Source organism: Bombina bombina, chromosome 7, assembly GCF_027579735.1.
Source record: "Bombina bombina isolate aBomBom1 chromosome 7, aBomBom1.pri, whole genome shotgun sequence".
NCBI classification, from domain to species: domain Eukaryota; kingdom Metazoa; phylum Chordata; class Amphibia; order Anura; family Bombinatoridae; genus Bombina; species Bombina bombina.
The window spans coordinates 446,183,622-446,201,338 of record NC_069505.1 but is presented as its reverse complement, the minus strand read 5'-3'; the positions used below and the strand labels follow the sequence as shown (position 1 = coordinate 446,201,338).

Below are 17,717 nucleotides of genomic sequence, written 5' to 3'. Positions count from 1 at the left end.
GAATGTGTTTCCGCAGGCCAGAGGGGCTCATTGTAACTACAGATGCCAGCCTGCTAGGCTGGGATGCAGTCTGGAACTCCCTGAAAGCACAGGGCTTATGGTCTCGGGAGGAATCTCTTCTCCCGATAAATATTCTAGAACTGAGAGCGATATTCAATGCTCTTCAGGCGTGGCCTCAGCTTGCTGCGGCCAAATTCATCAGGTTTCAGACAACATCACAACTATAGCTTATATCAATCATCAAGGATGAACAAGGAGTTCTCTAGCGATGGAGGTAACCAAAATAATCAGATGGGCAGATGATCACTCTTGCCATCTCTCAGCAATCCACATCCCAGGAGTAGAGAACTGGCAGGCGGATTTCCTATGTCGTTAGACTTTTCATCTGGGGGACTGGGAACTCCATCCGGAGGTATTTGCCCAGCTGATTCGGCTATCGGACACACCAGAATTAGATCTGATGGCGTCCCGTCAGAATGCCAAACTTTCTCGTTACGGGTCCCGGGATCCCAAGGCGGTACTGATAGATGCTCTAGCGGTGCCTTGGTCCTTCAATCTGTCCTATGTATTTCCTCTCCTCCTACATCTGGTTGCCAGAATAAAGCAGGAGAGAGCTTCAGTGATTCTGATAGCACCTGCGTAGCCACGCAGGACTTGGTATGCAGACCTAGTGGACATGTTCTCGATTCTACCATGGACTCTGCCAATGAGGCAGGACCTTCTAATCCAAGGTCCGTTCACGCATCCAAATCTAATTTTTCTGCGTCTGACTGCTTGGAGATTGAACGCCTGATTCTATCAAAGCGTGGTTTCTCTGAGTCGGTCATTGATACCCTGATTCAGGCTAGAAAGCCTGTCACCATGAAGATCTATCATAAGATTTGGCGCAAATTATCTTTTATTGGTGTGAATCCAAAGGTTACTCGTGGAGTACGATTAGGATTCCTAGAATATTGTCTTTTCTCCAAGAAGGTTTGTGTAGAAGAATAGACAAAGCAGATATTTGTCCTTATAAGGAACTAGCTGATAATCCCTTCTCCAAAGGTCTGGCAGATGTCCCAGACGTTCGAGCATTTAGTCAGGCTTTGGTCAGAATCAAGCCTGTATTTAAACCTGTTGCTCCGCCATGGAGCCTAAATTTAGTTCTTAAAGTTCTTCAAGGGGTTCCGTTTGAACCTGTGCATTCCATAGATATTAAGCTTCTATCTTGGAAAGTTCTGTTTTTAGTAGCTATCTCTTCGGCTCGAAGAGTTTCTGAGCTATATGCTTTACAGTGTGATTCCCCTTATCTTATTTTCCATTCAGATAAGGTTGTTTTGCATACCAAACCTGGGTTTCTTCCTAAGGTTGTTTCTTATAAGAATATCAATCAAGAGATTGTTGTTCCTTCACTGTGTCCTAATCCTTCTTCAAAGAAGGAACGTCTAAAGCACGAACCACATCAAGATTGTGCAGCAAAGTTCTACTTACAAGCAACTAAAGATTTCCGTCAAACATCTTCATTGTTTGTTGTTTATTCTGCTAAGCGGAGAGGTCAGAAGGCTACGGCTACCTCTTTCCTTTTGGCTGAAAAGCATCATCAGTTTGGCTTATGAGACTGCTGGCCAACAGTCTCCTGAAAGGATTACTGCTCATTCTACTAGATCTGTGGCTTCCACATGGCTTTTAAAAATGAGGCTTCTGTTGAACAGATTTGTAATGCAGCGACTTGGTCTTCGCTTCATACTTTTTCCAAATTTAATACTTTTGCTTCTTCGGAGGCTATTTTTGGGGGAGAGGTTCTACAAGCAGTGGTGCCTTCCGTTTAAGGTCCCTGTCTTGTCCCTCCCTTCATCCGTGTCCTAAAGCTTTGGTATTGGTATCCCACAAGTAAGGATGTATCCGTGGACTTGATACATCTTACAAGAGAAAACATAATTTATGCTTACCTGATAAATTTATTTCTCTTGTGATGTATCGAGTCCACGGCCCACCCTGTTTATTAAGACAGGCATATATATTTTTATTTTTAAACTTTCAGTCACCACTGCACCCTATAGTTTCTCCTTTTTCTTCCTAGCCTTCGGTCGAATGACTGGAGGGGGAGCTAAAGGGGGAGCTATATAGACAGCTCTGCTGTGGGTGCTCTCTCTGCCACTTCCTGTAGAGGAGGCGAATATCCCACAAGTAAGGATGAATCCGTGGACTCGATACATCACAAGAGAAATAAATTTATCAGGTAAGCATAAATTATGTTTTTTAGAGCCAAAAAATATTTTGTCAGTTGTGGGCGTCGTACTTGGTGCCAAACATTTTGACATTATTTAAGACTTTTCTTTTTGCTTCTTGTTTCCAGAGGCCTATTTTGTTTGCATTTCTTTCCCATTCCTGAAACTGTCATATAAGGAAATTGATAATTTTGCTTTATATGTTTTTTTTCTTACATATTGCAAGATGTCTCAATCTGATCCTGTCTCAGAATCTACTACTGGAATCCTGCTGCATGATGTCGGTTCTACCAAAGCTAAGTGCATTCGTTGTAAACTTGTGGTAACTGTTCCTCCGGCTGTAGTTTGTAATAGTTGTCATGACAAACTTTTACATGCAGAGAATATTTCCATCAGTAGTAGTCAATTACCTGTTGCTGGTCCAACATCTAATGCTCAGGATATTCCTGTTAATTTGAGAGAATTTGTTTGATTCCATTCAGAAGGCTTTGTCTGCCATACCGCCTTCTAATAAACATAAAAGGTCTCTTAAAACTTCTCATAAAGTTGATGAATTTTCAAATGACCGACAACATTCTGATTTATCTGTCTCTGATGAGGATCTGTCTGGTTCAGAAGATCCTGCCTCAGATATTGACACTGACAAATCTTCATATTTATTTAAAATTGAGTATATTCGTTCCTTTGCCGACTGATAGATTACAGTTTTGGGAAAAGATCCCCAAAGTTGATGGGGCCATCTCTACTCTTGCTAAACGTACTACTATTCCGACGGAAGATAGTACTTCTTTTCAAGATCCTTTAGATAGGAAACTTGAATCTTATCTAAGGAAGGCTTATTTATGTTCAGGTCATCTTCTTAGGCCTGCTATTTCTTTGGCTGATGTTGCAGCTGCTTCAACTTTTTGGTTGGAAACCTTAGCGCAACAAGTACCAGATCATAATGTGTATAGCATTAAGTTAATTCAACATGCTAATAATTTCATTTGTGATGCCATTTTTTATATCATCAGAATTGATGATAGCTATATGTCTTTAGCTATCTTAGCTAGAAGAGCTTTATGGCTTAAATCTTGGAATGCTGATATGACTTCTAAATCGACGTTGCTATCTTTCTTTCCAAGGTAATTATTTGGTTCTCAGTTGGATTCTATTTCAACTGTCACTGGGGGGAAGGGAGCTTTTTTGCCTCAGGATAAAAAATCTAAGGGTTAATTTAAAGCTTCTAACCGTTTTCGTTCCTTTCAACAAAATAAGGAACAGAAACTTAATCCTTCCGCTAAGGAATCTGTTTCCAATTGGAAGCCTTCCTCAGTCTGGAATAAATCCAAGCCATTTAAGAAATCTAAACCAGCCCCCAAGTCCGCATGAAGGTGCGGCCTTCATTCCAGCTCAGCTGGTAGGGGGCAGACTAAGATTTTTCAAGGATGTTTGGATCAATTCAGTCCAAAAATCATTGGATTCAGAACATTGTCTCTCAGGGGTACAGAATAAGTTTCAGAGTAAGACCGCTGTGAGAAGCTTCTTTCTCTCACGCATTCCAGTGAACCCAGAGAAAGCTCAGACTTTCCTGGAGTTATCTGAGGTAATTGTGCCGGTTCCTGTTCTGGAACAGGGTCGGGGGTTTTATTTAAATCTGTTCATTGTCCCAAATAAAGAGAATTCATTCAGACCAGTTCTGGATCTAAAAATTATGAATCGTTATGTAAGCATTCAAAATGGTGACTATAAGGACTATTCTGCCTTTTGTTCTGCAAGGGCATTATATGTCCACAATAGACTTACAGGATGCATATCTTCATATTCCGATTCATCCAGATCACTATCAGTTCCTGAGATCCTCTTTTCTAGACAAGCATTACCAATTTGTCGCTCTTCCTTTTGGCCTAGCGACAGCTCCAAGAATCTTTTCAAAGGTTCTAGGTGCCCTACTCTTTGTAATCAGAGAGCGGGGTATTGCGGTGTTTCCTTATTTGGATGATATCTTGGTTCTTGCTCAGTCTTTACGTTCTGCAGAATCTCGCACAAATCAACTAGTGTTTCTTCAAAGACATGGTTGGAGGATCAATTTACCAAAAAGTTCTTTGATTCCTCAGACAAGGGTAACCTTTTTAGGTTTCCAGATAGATTCAGTATCCATGACTCTGGTTGAAATTGGTTGCAGCCTGTTGGAACCTTCAGTCTCAGTCATTCCCTTCAGTGGCTATGTGCATGGTAGTTTTAGGCCTCATGACTGCAGCATCGGACGCGATCCTCTTTGCTTGTTTTCACATGAGACCTCTCCAGCTTTGTATGCTGAACCAATGGTGCAGGGATTATACAAAGATATCACAAATTTCCTTAAATCCCAATGTTCGACTCTCTCTGACTTGGTGGTTAGACCATAATCGTTTAGTTCAAGGGGCTTCTTTTGTTCATCCAACCTGGACCATGATCACAACAGATGCAAGTCTTTCAGGTTGGGGAGCTGTCTGGGGAGCTCTGACAGCACAAGGGGTTTGGAAATCTCAAGAGGCGGGATTACCAATCAATATTTTGGAACTCTCGGAGCTCCTCAGTTTTGGTCTCTACTGAAGAGCCATTTATTTGTTTTCAGACAGACAATGTCACAACTGTGGCGTATGTCAATCATCAGGGTGGGACTCAGTCCTCAAGCTATGAAAGAAGTATCTCGGATACTTGCTTGGGCGGAATCCTGTCTAATTTCTGCAGTCTATATCCTAGGTATAGACAATTAAGAAGCGGATTATCTCTGTCAGACTTTACATCCGGGAGAGTGGTCTCTTCACCCAGATGTGTTTTTTTCAGATGTGGGGCCTTCCAGAAATAGATCTGATGGCTTCTCATCTAAACGGGAAACTTCCCAGGTACCTGTCCAGGTCCAGGGATCCTCAGGCGGAAGCAGTGGATGCATTGACACTTCCTTGGAGTTATCAACCTGCTTATATTTTTCCACCTCTAGTTCTTCTCCCAAGAGTGATTTCCAAAATTCTCATGGAGTGATCGTTTGTTCTGCTGGTGGCTCCAGCTTGGCCACACAGGTTTTGGTATGTGGATCTTATTCGGATGTCCAGTTGCCAACCTTGGCCACTTCCGTTAAGGCCTTCTATCTCAAGGTCCATTTTTCCATCAGGATCTCAAATCATTAAATTTGAAGGTATGGAAATTGAACGCTTGGTGCTTAGTCATAGAGGTTTCTCTGACTCCGTGATTAATACTATGTTGCAGGCTCGTAAATCTGTTTCTAGAAAGATCTATTACTGAGTTTGGAAGACTTACATTTCATGGTGTTCTCATAAATTCTCTTGGCATTCTTTTAGAATTCCTAGAATTTTAGTTTCTTCAGGATGGTTTAGATAAGGGTTTGTCTGCAAGTTCCTTGAAAGGACAAATCTCTGCTCTTTCTGTTCCACAGAAAAATTGCTAATCTTCTTGATATTCATTGTTTTGTACAGGCTTTGGTTCGTATCAAGCCTGTCATTAAATCAATCTCTCCTCCTTGGAGTCTTAATTTGGTTTTGAAAGCTTTACAGGCTCCTCCATTTGAGCCTATGCAATTTCTGGACATTAAATTACTTTCTTGGAAAGTATTGTTACTTTTGGCCATCTCTTCTGCTAGAAGAGTTTCTGAATTATCTGCTCTTTCTTGTGAGTCTCCTTTTCTGATTTTTCATCAGGATAAGGCAGTTTTGCAGACTTCATTTAAATTTTTATGTAAGGTTATGAATTACAGCATTAGTAGAGACATTGTTGTCCCTTCATTGTGTCCTAATCCTAAGAATTCTCTGGAGAGATCTTTACATTCTTTGGATGTGGTAAGAGCTTTGAAATGATGTTGAAGCTACTAAAGATTTCAGGAAGACTTCTAGTCTATTTGTTATCTTTTCTGGTTCTAGGAAAGGTCAGAAGGTTTCTGCCATTTCTTTGGCATCTTGGATAAAGCTTTTGATTCATCATGCTTATTTGGAGTCGGGTAAATCCCCGCCTCAGGATTACGGCTCATTCTACTAGGTCAGTTTCCACTTCCTGGGCTTTTAAGAAAGAAGCTTCTGTTGATCAGATTTGCAAAGCAGCAACTTGGTCTTTGCATACTTTTACTAAATTCTACCATTTTGATGTTTTCTCTTCTTCAGAACCAGTTTTTGGTAGAAAAGTACTTCAGGCAGCTGTTTCAGTTTGATTCTTCTACTTATAATTTCATTTTCTTTTCATTATAAGATTAAAACTTTTGATTTGGGTTGTGGATTAATTTTTTCAGCGGAATTGGATGTCTTTATTTTTATCCCTCCATCTCTAGTGACTCTTGCGTGGAGTTCCACATCTTGGGTATTTGCTATCCCATACGTCACTAGCACATGGACATGAAAGAAAACATAATTTATGTAAGAATTTACCTGATAAATTAACTTTTTTTAATATTGGCAAGAGTCCATGAGGCCCACCCTTTTTATGGTGGTTATGATTTTTTTGTATAAAGCACAATTATTCCAATTCCTTCTTGATGCTTTCGCTCCTTTCTTATCGCCCCACTTCTTGGCTATTCGTTAAACTGAATTGTGGGTGTGGTGGGGGTGTATTTATAGGCATTTTGAGGTTTGGGAAACTTTGCCCCTCCTGGTAGGAATGTATATCCCATACGTCACTAGCTCATGGACTCTTGCCAATATGAAAGAAATGAATTTATCAGATAAATTCTTACATAAATTATGTTTTCTCAATTTGGTCCAATGGGAACACAGAATGGCCGGCAAGCTCACTCTATGGCGATCGATGAGGACAAGCTAAAATACTCCCCTAAGTACAAATGCACTATCGCTGAATGTAACATATAACCTACAGAGATGCCTAATTCCAGATCTAGTCAAATTAAGTCTTGCATACGGAATGCATAATGGCCAATCTATGTTGGGGTTGGGAGCAGTGCTAAGCCAGGTGGATGAGGAGGGCTATGAACACCCCTTAACCTATATCAGCAGGAAGCTATTGCCCAGGGAAGTGGGCTACCCAGCGGTAGAAAAAGAATGCTTGGCACTGGTGTGGGCCCTCAAGAAACTACAACAGTACATATATGGAAGGACCTTTGCCGTGCTCACTGACCACAACCCCCTGGTCTGGCTCAAGAGTTTCTGGGGACAATGGATGACTGTTGCAGTAGAGCCTAGCCTTGCAGCCCTTCAACTACACCATTCAGTACTGGCCGGGAAGGAGCAATGGGAATGCTGATGGACTCTCCTGGGAAACTGAATTGGAGTAACTCACTGGGCAGCCCTAGGCTGAACCCGTATGTGTATCTAGCCGGGTCTGCCAGACTTTTCTGGGGGGGAGCACTGTCACGAATACCAGGCTGCGAAGGCCATCCCCACCCCCCTACTACCTGGCTCCTGTTTATTCCATTGGTTTTGGCCCTTTCATGGCTGATCGCTTACTGCTTGATCCCTTCCCGGCTGGCCGGGCTCCTGGAACTACTGGCCGGCTGGACTACCCTGGATGCCCGCTGCCCTTTGTCCCTGAGCTCCACTCTTTTAGGGATTGGTACCCCTAGGGAGGGCAAGAGGTGGGGTAATTGCCAGAAGGGAGCTCCCTTTTGGAACTTGGCGTTTCGGACCCCCTACAACCCTTACTCAGCTGCCGCTCCGGCCCCCAGCAACGGATCATGACACTTTTTGGACTGGGACATCTCGGGGTCGAGAGCTCTCCACAGGTACCTCGGAAATAGCCGCTGCTTCCCCGGGATCACCCCAAAACCACCGCCTCTGTATTACGGGGCTATGGGGGCGCCAGTCTGCCTGGAGGGGCGGGAATGGTGGGAGATCTGGGGGTCAGATAAGAACTTTATTATGATGAGCTGTGTGTGTTTTACAATAAAGCCTGTTCGTGTTTTCACCTGAATACTGGTTTTGTATGGTTATTTGGGTGAACTCTAGCTATAATCACTTCTCTCCGCTCTATAGCTACAAGTTCCAGGTACAGGAATGACCCTCTTGGCGGAGCTACCCAGTCACTCTAGAACTTCCAAACTCATTATAACCAGCTGGAGTAAAGGTTTATTAACCTGTTTATTTATGGTATTAAGTTTTGAATATGCAATACAGATTTAACTGTTGTGGTATATAACCTCTGTATATTAAAATTTAAATAAAACCAAGTTTAGTAAATAAACAAGAATAGCTTTGCGTTTTTTACAAAAGAGCAGTAATAAGATATGGATTGAATATAACACCTTTTTTATTTCGTTTTAGTCGGTCTTTTTTTTTTTTAATTTGTCGTATTTTAGTTATCAGAATTCTTTTAGTCGACAAAATGACGTTTGACACATTTTAAACTTAAGTAATATTTTCCTGCCCACAGCATCATGAGACAACATCATCCAATCACGAAAGGAATATCTTGCACATGCTCAGTAGGAGCTGATACCTCAGTGTATATAAAAAGATTGTGCAAATTTAGATAAAAGTTGTTTAAAATTGTGTGCTCTATCTGAATCATAAAGTGTCCTTTTTAATTAGATTTGACCCATACTGACAATCTCAGCTGTGTCTTCCCCATTGTTTGATACCATTTGTTCTGTTTCTTCCTGTGCAGGTACGGACATTAGACACTGTGCAACCTCCTCTAGAGGTCAGATGACCAGACGACCCTCATCACTTGTTTTACATCGTAATATTCATTCTGTTCCACTTAGTATATTTCTTTTCTAGCATTGCTGTTGTCCTTATGAAAATAAAACACGTGAACAACTCGATGCACCAATTTTGTTTGTTTTCTGTCTCTTGCTTTGTCTGTTTAGTAACAATGTATGGCACCTCTGTATCCAGCACTGACACTGATCTAACAGCAGCACCTACAGTCACTTCACAAAACACCAGTAACAATGTCTGGCACCTCTGTATCCTGCACTGACACTGATCCAACAGCAGCACCTACAGTCACTTCATTACAAAACACCAGTAACAATGTCTGGCACCTCTGTATCCTGCACTGACACTGATCCAACAGCAGCACCTACAGTCACTTCATCACAAAACACCAGTAACAATGTCTTATTGGCACCTCTGTATCCAGCACTGACACTGATCCAACAGAAGCAACCTACAGTCACTTAATCACAAAACACCAGTAACAATGTCTGGCACCTCTGTATCCAGCACTGACACTGATCCAACCGCAGCGCCTACAGTCACTTCACAAAACACCAGTAACAATGTCTTATTGGCACCTCTGTATCCAGCACTGACACTGATCCAACAGCAGCACCTACAGTCACTTCATCACAAAACACCAGTAACAATGTCTGGCACCTCTGTATCCAGCACTGACACTGATCCAACAGCAGCGCCTGCAGTCACTTCATCACAAAACACCATTAACAATGTCTTATTGGCACCTCTCTATCCAGCACTGACACTGATCCAACAGCAGCACCTACAGTCACTTCATCACAAAACACCAGTAACAATGTCTGGCACCTCTGTATCCAACACTGATCCAACAGCAGCGCCTACAGTCACTTCATCACAAAACACCATTAACAATGTCTTATTGGCACCTCTCTATCCAGCACTGACACTGATCCAACAGCAGAACCTACAGTCACTTCATCACAAAACACCAGTAACAATGTCTAGCACCTCTGTATCCAGCACTGACACTGATCCAACAGCAGCGCCTACAGTCACTTCATCACAAAACACCATTAACAATGTCTTATTGGCACCTCTCTATCCAGCACTGACACTGATCCAACAGCAGAACCTACAGTCACTTCATCACAAAACACCAGTAACAATGTCTAGCACCTCTGTATCCAGCACTGACACTGATCCAACAGCAGCGCCTACAGTCACTTCACAAAACACCAGTAACAATGTCTTATTGGCACCTCTGTATCCTGCACTGCCACTGATCCAACAGCAGCGCCTAGTCACTTCACAAAACACCAGTAACAAGGTCTTATTGGCACCTCTGTGTCCAGCACTGACACTGTCCAACAGCAGCACCTGCAGTCATTTCATCAAAAAACACCACTATCAATGTCTTATTGGAACCTCTGTATTCTGCACTGACACTGATCCAACAGCAGCACCTACAGTCACTTCATCACAAAACACCAGTAACAATGTCTTATTGGCACCTCTGTATCCAGCACTGACACTGATCCAACAGAAGCAACCTACAGTCACTTAATCACAAAACACCAGTAACAATGTCTGGCACCTCTGTATCCAGCACTGACACTGATCCAACCGCAGCGCCTACAGTCACTTCACAAAACACCAGTAACAATGTCTTATTGGCACCTCTGTATCCAGCACTGACACTGATCCAACAGCAGCACCTACAGTCACTTCATCACAAAACACCAGTAACAATGTCTGGCACCTCTGTATCCAGCACTGACACTGATCCAACAGCAGCGCCTACAGTCACTTCATCACAAAACACCATTAACAATGTCTTATTGGCACCTCTCTATCCAGCACTGACACTGATCCAACAGCAGCACCTACAGTCACTTCATCACAAAACACCAGTAACAATGTCTGGCACCTCTGTATCCAGCACTGACACTGATCCAACAGCAGCGCCTACAGTCACTTCATCACAAAACACCATTAACAATGTCTTATTGGCACCTCTCTATCCAGCACTGACACTGATCCAACAGCAGAACCTACAGTCACTTCATCACAAAACACCAGTAACAATGTCTGGCACCTCTGTATCCAGCACTGACACTGATCCAACAGCAGCGCCTACAGTCACTTCACAAAACACCAGTAACAATGTCTTATTGGCACCTCTGTATCATGCACTGCCACTGATCCAACAGCAGCGCCTAGTCACTTCACAAAACACCAGTAACAAGGTCTTATTGGCACCTCTGTGTCCAGCACTGACACTGTCCAACAGCAGCACCTGCAGTCATTTCATCAAAAAACACCACTATCAATGTCTTATTGGAACCTCTGTATTCTGCACTGACACTGATCCAACAGCAGCACCTACAGTCACTTCATCACAAAACACCAGTAACAATGTCTTATTGGCACCTCTGTATCCAGCACTGACACTGATCCAACAGCAGCGCCTACATCGCCTTTAGTCACTTCATCATAAAACGTTAGTAATAGGGTTGCATTGATACTATTTTTTTTTAAGACAGAGTACCGATACTTTTTTCATATACTCACCGATACTAATACCTTTTTTGTTTTTTTTATGTCATGTGACAGTTTTCCAAGCACAATACAGACTAAGGATTTAAGAGAGCTTCTTTATAAATATGAAGAATTGTAACTCAAAAGACATTATGAAATGATAAAACCTTTTTGTTTGCTTGTTGTCACAAAGTTGTAAAAACTCGAGGAAATTTCACAGAATATGTTTATAAATAATAATAAATGTAAAATCACAACCAACTGACAGTGAAATACAGTAAAAAAAAAACTGTTTAAAGGGTCAGTAAACCTAGAAAATAATGTTAAATTATTCTGCACATAGTGCAGAGTTATATAACATTATATTAGTGCTAGCTTTATACAATTGAATATTGCCGCTGGAACTTTATAAGAAAAAAGAGGGTTTTCAGACCCGCCCTCTTTGCTCTACTGAGCGGGTCTGGTTTTCCCTCAGAGCGCATGAGGCCAGCTGTCTAGTCACAGCCTGGCCCGACCTCGCCATTACATTCAGTGTAGATCACTCCTGCTCTGTCTGACAGCGGGAGCGAGCTTCACTGAGTGTAATGGCATGGTCGGGCCGAGCTGTAACTAGACAGCTGGCCAGATGCTCTCTGAGGGAAAACCAGACCCGCTCAGTAGAGCACAGAGAGCGGGTCTGAAAAACCCTCTTTTTTTTTTTTTATTATAAAATTCTAGTGGCAATATTAGGTTGTATAAAGCTAGATGCAGGTAAGTGCTGTTTGTCTGCCAGGGCGGGAGGCTTGCACTTTAAAGGGTTCCTGCAAATCAATTATTGGGACATATTTATATCCTAGTTAGGATATTAATAAAGGCAGTTGTTTTTGAGAGACACCGATTACCCTTATTAGTGATAAGGGGTTAACTAGTTGTGTGAGGCTAATATTTTATTTGTTGCTTTATAGGAGTCTGTGAGGAGGCTTATTTGAAGTTTTTGGGTGTTTGTCACTTTATGTAAATATACAATCTGTGCCAGGTTTTTGTCATAATTTTAAGGACTTATGCACGGCTCTGAACTTGTGATCCAGGTTCTTGCTAAGATTATGATTGCCAGACGATATTGTTCTTAGTTCTAGCCTGTCCTAGAGGTATACTGTATAGTATTTCCACTGCTTGCAGGAAGCTATTAGGTTTTTTACCAATAATGCTTCAGCACTTTGGATTGGCAACCACATGTAGCCTTCTGTGTGCAGGACTCTTAGTAGATTCAGCGCGCCATTATTTGCACTGTTTCTGCTCCGTATGGCTCCGCCTCCTTGGAGTAAGATTGGAGTGGCACCATTTCTGACTGCTCCTGAGCGCTCACTTGACCGTCTCCTCTGTCTGAGATCGGAGCGGTGGTCTTGTTTCAGTCTAAGTGTGTTATTTAGACTGTACTGTTAGGGCTTCGATGTTCCGTTTTTTTAGTATCTGCTCACAATAGGAATCGGCTACTTATCATAGAATTTGCTAAAGTCTTAATAAAAATGCTTCTTTAGCTTGAGGATTTGAGGCACGTTTTATACATTTCTGCTAAAAGGCGACTTTCAGCAATATAGGTTGGAACAGGGTCTGTTCCTATATATTTATATGTATGTATTTCCTGTTTTAAGGCTAATCTGGAGCATTTTAGTGACAGTTCTCATTAAGTATTTTGCTTAAGGATTAAAGCAGGTTTGTTTTTGATAGCCTCACGTCTCTCAGGATGTTGCTGTTTAATCATTGCCACAGCTTCTCCTTAAATGTCCCTAGCCTTTATGGCGTCACATGCAGTGCCCTGCGGTTCCTCACAATCTCCTAATGGAGTTATTTGCCTGCAGACTTTGCTGCCTAGATATCTTTTGAGGTATTTCGGCTTTATCTGTTTTTCCTTTTCTAAGGGAAATCGCAAGAGGAATTTTGGAGATCAGATAGTAAGGTTTCTGTTCCACCTGCTGCTACACAGGTTGTTCTCTCTCCTAAATATGGTGAGGAGGTTTCTCTGGTAGCTTCTGAGGGTGAAATCTCAGAATCTGACAGTATAATTCCTTCATCTGATGCTGTAGTGGTCTCCTTCAGATGTATGCTTGCATAACTTGTGTACTGTTAAAGGAGGTGTTAGCTACTTGGATGACATCAATGCCCCTGTCGTTGTCAACCCTTGGAAGTTTTGTAAACTTGATCTTTTCTATGATGTTCCTCCTTTGGAGGAAATGTGTCTAGACCTGCTATAGAAATTTTAACCAGAGTAGAAGCTAGGGATAACTTTTTCCCTGTCTCCCGTCCTTTAATGAATTTTCCTGTTGCTGACTCCAGTTAAATGTACTGTGCCCTAAGTAGAAGGGAGCCTTTCTACTATGACTCAGAACTTTGATCACTATGGAGGGTAGCTGCTCCTTTTCAGATCCATGGATAAGAAGCTGGAGGTTTAATTGTTCATTTGAGCAATGCCTTGGCTTATCAGACTTGCGGTAATAGCCCACCGGGCATTGTGGCCATAATGATCAGCTAAGAAGCCTACCTGTGGCTTAGTGAAGCCTAGGCTTTATAGTTGTGCAGTTGCTGGTTCCATATATTATGTTTCCTCCAAATCTACTCTTCTAGCGTCTCCTTTTAAGGATGAGACCTTGTTTGGACTTGGTCTAGCAGAATTATCCTCTGACTTTTCGGGTGAAAGAAGGGGTTTCCATCTTAATATGGGAAGAGTCCACAGCTGCATTCCTTTTGGGAAATACTGAACCTGGCCACCAGGAGGAGGCAGACACCCAGCCAAATGCTCAAATACCGCCCCCACTTCCTCATAACCCCAGTCATTCTTTGCCTTTAGTCTCAGGATCTTGGCAGAGAAGTGTTAGAAGATTTCAGAGTAGTCTTTTATGGAGGGTAGTACTTTTTGAGATGGGACTGGATTTTTAAGTAGTCCTGTCAGCCTCTCAGTGAGAGCATGGATGAAAGAGTCCGGAGATGCAAGTAGAGTCTTTCTGCGAAACCATCCCAACTCATATTAACAGCTTCATAGGCAATCAGCGTTGACAAGTTGTGCTGCCTGCTTTCTTCACTCAAGTCCATGTCAGAAGCGATGCTACTATCTGTCACACTTGAAAGGCCGTGTTCCTGTTCCACGGCATGGATTCTGGTAAGATAGTTTTATATTTTATATATGTATGATAACGCAAGAAGACAGGGTCACAGTGGGACTCTTTTTATCTGTATAGAATCAATGGTTAATATCTCTTTAGGGGGATTATTGAACAGGGGGGATAATAATCTTATATGTTTGATTTTATACTGCTTTGTGTAAGATGTTATGGGCTCATAGGCTGTTATGGAATTTACAGGTTTCACTTTGAGAGCCATGCAAGCTTGGCGCGCTTTCAAGCTTGGCGAGCTTTCTCTCATAGCAGGGCCAGTCCTGCATTGTGCACTGTGATTCATTCCCTCTTTCCTGACGGGACTATCAGAGAGGAATCCTAAATCTCTGTACTGTCTGGGTCATTGGATGTGGTGTGTGTGCCTCAGCCATTGGGGGGGTGCCGTTTTTTTAAATAAAATAAGATGTTTTATTTCTCTAGTTCTCCGGTTATTGCACTAGCGATGGAGGATTCTGTTACTTTAAAAGGCACACCCTCTATTCCTAAGAGTAATTCCTGTTAATATGGTAAGGAGGCCCTAGTTCCCCCTCTTAATTATGTTCCATATGCCTTGATAATGTGATAATATCAAACATGTTTGATACCACAGAGCCGTCCACCTCTGAGGAGTTTTCATCCAGGGAGGTGAGTACCCTACATTATTATCTCTATACACATGCAGTTTTCCCGTAGCGTTGCTGATCCTCCATCTGGAGGGGGCCTTTTTTCACCAGACGTTACTGCGCAGTTCAGACGGCGGTGTCTGCGGCCTTTAATGCTTTACCTTGCCCTGCTAAGCGCAAGCAAAAGGTTACATATTGCACTCCGTCCCAGAGTACATTAAATTATTTTTTGGGATTTAACTGATAGGGTTATCCGCGGATGAAGTTCTTTCTGAGACTTCAGTGTATGAACTTTCTGGGTCAATGTCTGCTGCCTCTAAACCTCCAGCTGCGGAGGAACAAAGACTTTGGTTTTAGGAATTTGCGTTTTCTTCTAAAGGAAGTTTTTGGTGAATTCAGAGGTTCCAGAGGTCATAATGCCTGATGATCCTTTAATTGCTAAATTGAATAGAGTTTGAGGACAGGGTGGTGCCTTCTCTTCCCTGCTCCTGTTAGATGGTGAACATTATTAGAAATGAAGGGGACAGGATTGGATTCTTTTTTTTCCCCTATTCTCCCTTTAACAAATTGTTCCCGGTCCTGGTCTCTTAATGGAGTTGTGAGGTTTCGTCCCTAAATAGGATGGTGTAATCTTCACCTTTACTAAAACGTACTACTATCCCACTTGAGGATAGTTCTTCGTTTGAAGAGCCCATGGATAAGAGCTGGAAACTCTGTTAAGAAAGATGTTTCAACATACAGGATATTTGTTTCAACCGTCGGCGGCTGTTGCCGCAGTTGCTGGAGAAACTACCTTCTGCTGTGACTCCTTATAGGATTTGATCAAGGTGGTGGGTCCCCTCGACGTTCCTAAGGAATGATTTACAGCCTTGAGGGTTGCTAATTCTTTTATCTGTGACAGATTTGCTATGCTATGGCTTCAGCTTTTTCTGTTCAGGCCCGTTGGGCTCTGGCTGAAGTCATGGTCTGCGGATTTGACTTCTATGTCTAAACTTCTTCCTCCCCTTAAAGGGAATGATTTTGTTTGGTCCAGGCCTGGACTCAATTATCTCCTTGGTCACAGGGGGAAAGGGTGCCCTCTTACTGCAAGAGTATATGAACTAGTATAAGGGATGATTGTAATTCCTTTCCTTCTGATGCAGGCCATGTCAGCTGTCCTCCGCTAAGCCAGAGCAAACCAAGAGCTCTTGGAAACCGTCTCAGTCCTGGATAAATCCAAGCAGAGCAAGAATCCCGCCGAGTCTAAATCTGTATGAATGGGCGGTCCCCTGTCCTCATCAGGATCGTGTAGGGAGCAGTATGTCGCTCTTTTCAGTCGCTTGGTCCAGGGATGTACAGGATCCATGGGTCCTGGAGGTCATAGATCAAGGTTTTTAGATAGGTATTAAGTCTTAGCCACCCAAGGGCAGATTCCTTCTGTCTTCCTGGCACAGTAAGGAGGGAATCCTTTCTGGGGTGTGTACGGGATTTGTCCTCTTAGGAGTTATTGTCCCAGTGCCTATCGCAGTGAGAGGTTTGGGATACTGTTCAAACCTTTTCGTGGTCCCTAAAAAGGAGGGAACTTTCCGTCCGATTCTGGACCTAAAGTGCTTAAGCAAGTTTTTATATGTCCCCTCGTTAAAGATGGAGACTATAAGGACCATTCTTCCCCTCGTTTGAGAGGGGCAGTTCATGACCATGATAGATCGGAAGGATGCTCCCTTCACGTACCAATCCTCTAGGACCACTTCCAGTTCCTAAGTTTGCATTCCTGGACCAGCACTTCCAGTTTATTGCCCTTCCGTTTGGTCTAGCTACGCCGTCAAGAAATTTTGGAAGAGTGGACCATTCGGAATCTCTCCTGTCTTCTTCGTTCCCATGAATGGAAGATAATCTAGAGAGAGTTCTCTTGTGTCAAGTACCAGGGTCAAATCACTGGTACTATAATAGTCTCCATAGACATGAGAATATCTCTATCAGACCAGAGACATTGCAAGCTAACTTGCCCCCCAGATCTCTTTAAGTCCATCTGTGGCTCGGTGTATGGAGGTGCTTGATCTCATGGTGTCCAGCATGGACATCCTTTCCCTTGCCAGGTTTCACCTCAGACTGTTGCAACTGCACATGCTGAAGGAGTGGAACGACGATCATTCGGATCTGTCTCAACAGATTTCTCTGGACAACCAATCAAGAGAATCGCTCTCTTGGTGGTTCTATCCGGATCACTTGTCCTGAGGGACATCCGTCTTCAGACCATCCTGGGTGATTGTGACTACGGTTGCAGTCTGTCAGGATGGGGAGCCGTTTGGGGTGCCAGAAAGATACAGGGCCTATGGTCTCAGGAGGTAAAGCTCCCTCCTGACCTCATTTTGAATCTTTGGGCAATATACAATGCTGACGGCTTGGCCTCAGCTGGGTTTGTCCCAGTTATTCAGTTTCCAGTCAGACAATATATCCTTGGCGGCTAACATCAATCATCAGGGGGGAACGAGAAGCTCCCTAGTTATGAGGGAAGTATCTCGGATTTTGATGTGGGGGAGACCCACATTTGTTAGCTGTCAGCGAACCACGTTCTGGGTGGGGACAACTGGGAAGCGGATTTCCTCAGCAGACAATCCTCTC

The 17,717-nt window shown here is 42.8% G+C and overlaps 1 protein-coding gene across 1 annotated transcript in view; it reads left to right on the top strand.

Moving 5' to 3' along the window:
* Positions 1 to 8,957, top strand: part of RBX1 (ring-box 1) — a 67,987-nt gene extending 59,030 nt beyond the window's left edge. Inside the window, exon 5 of the mRNA XM_053721400.1 lies at positions 8,790 to 8,957. Within this exon, the coding sequence (XP_053577375.1) occupies positions 8,790 to 8,802 (13 nt within the window). The 3' untranslated portion in view covers positions 8,803 to 8,957. The remainder of the gene's footprint in view (positions 1 to 8,789) is intronic.
* Positions 8,958 to 17,717: the final 8,760 nt, after the last annotated feature.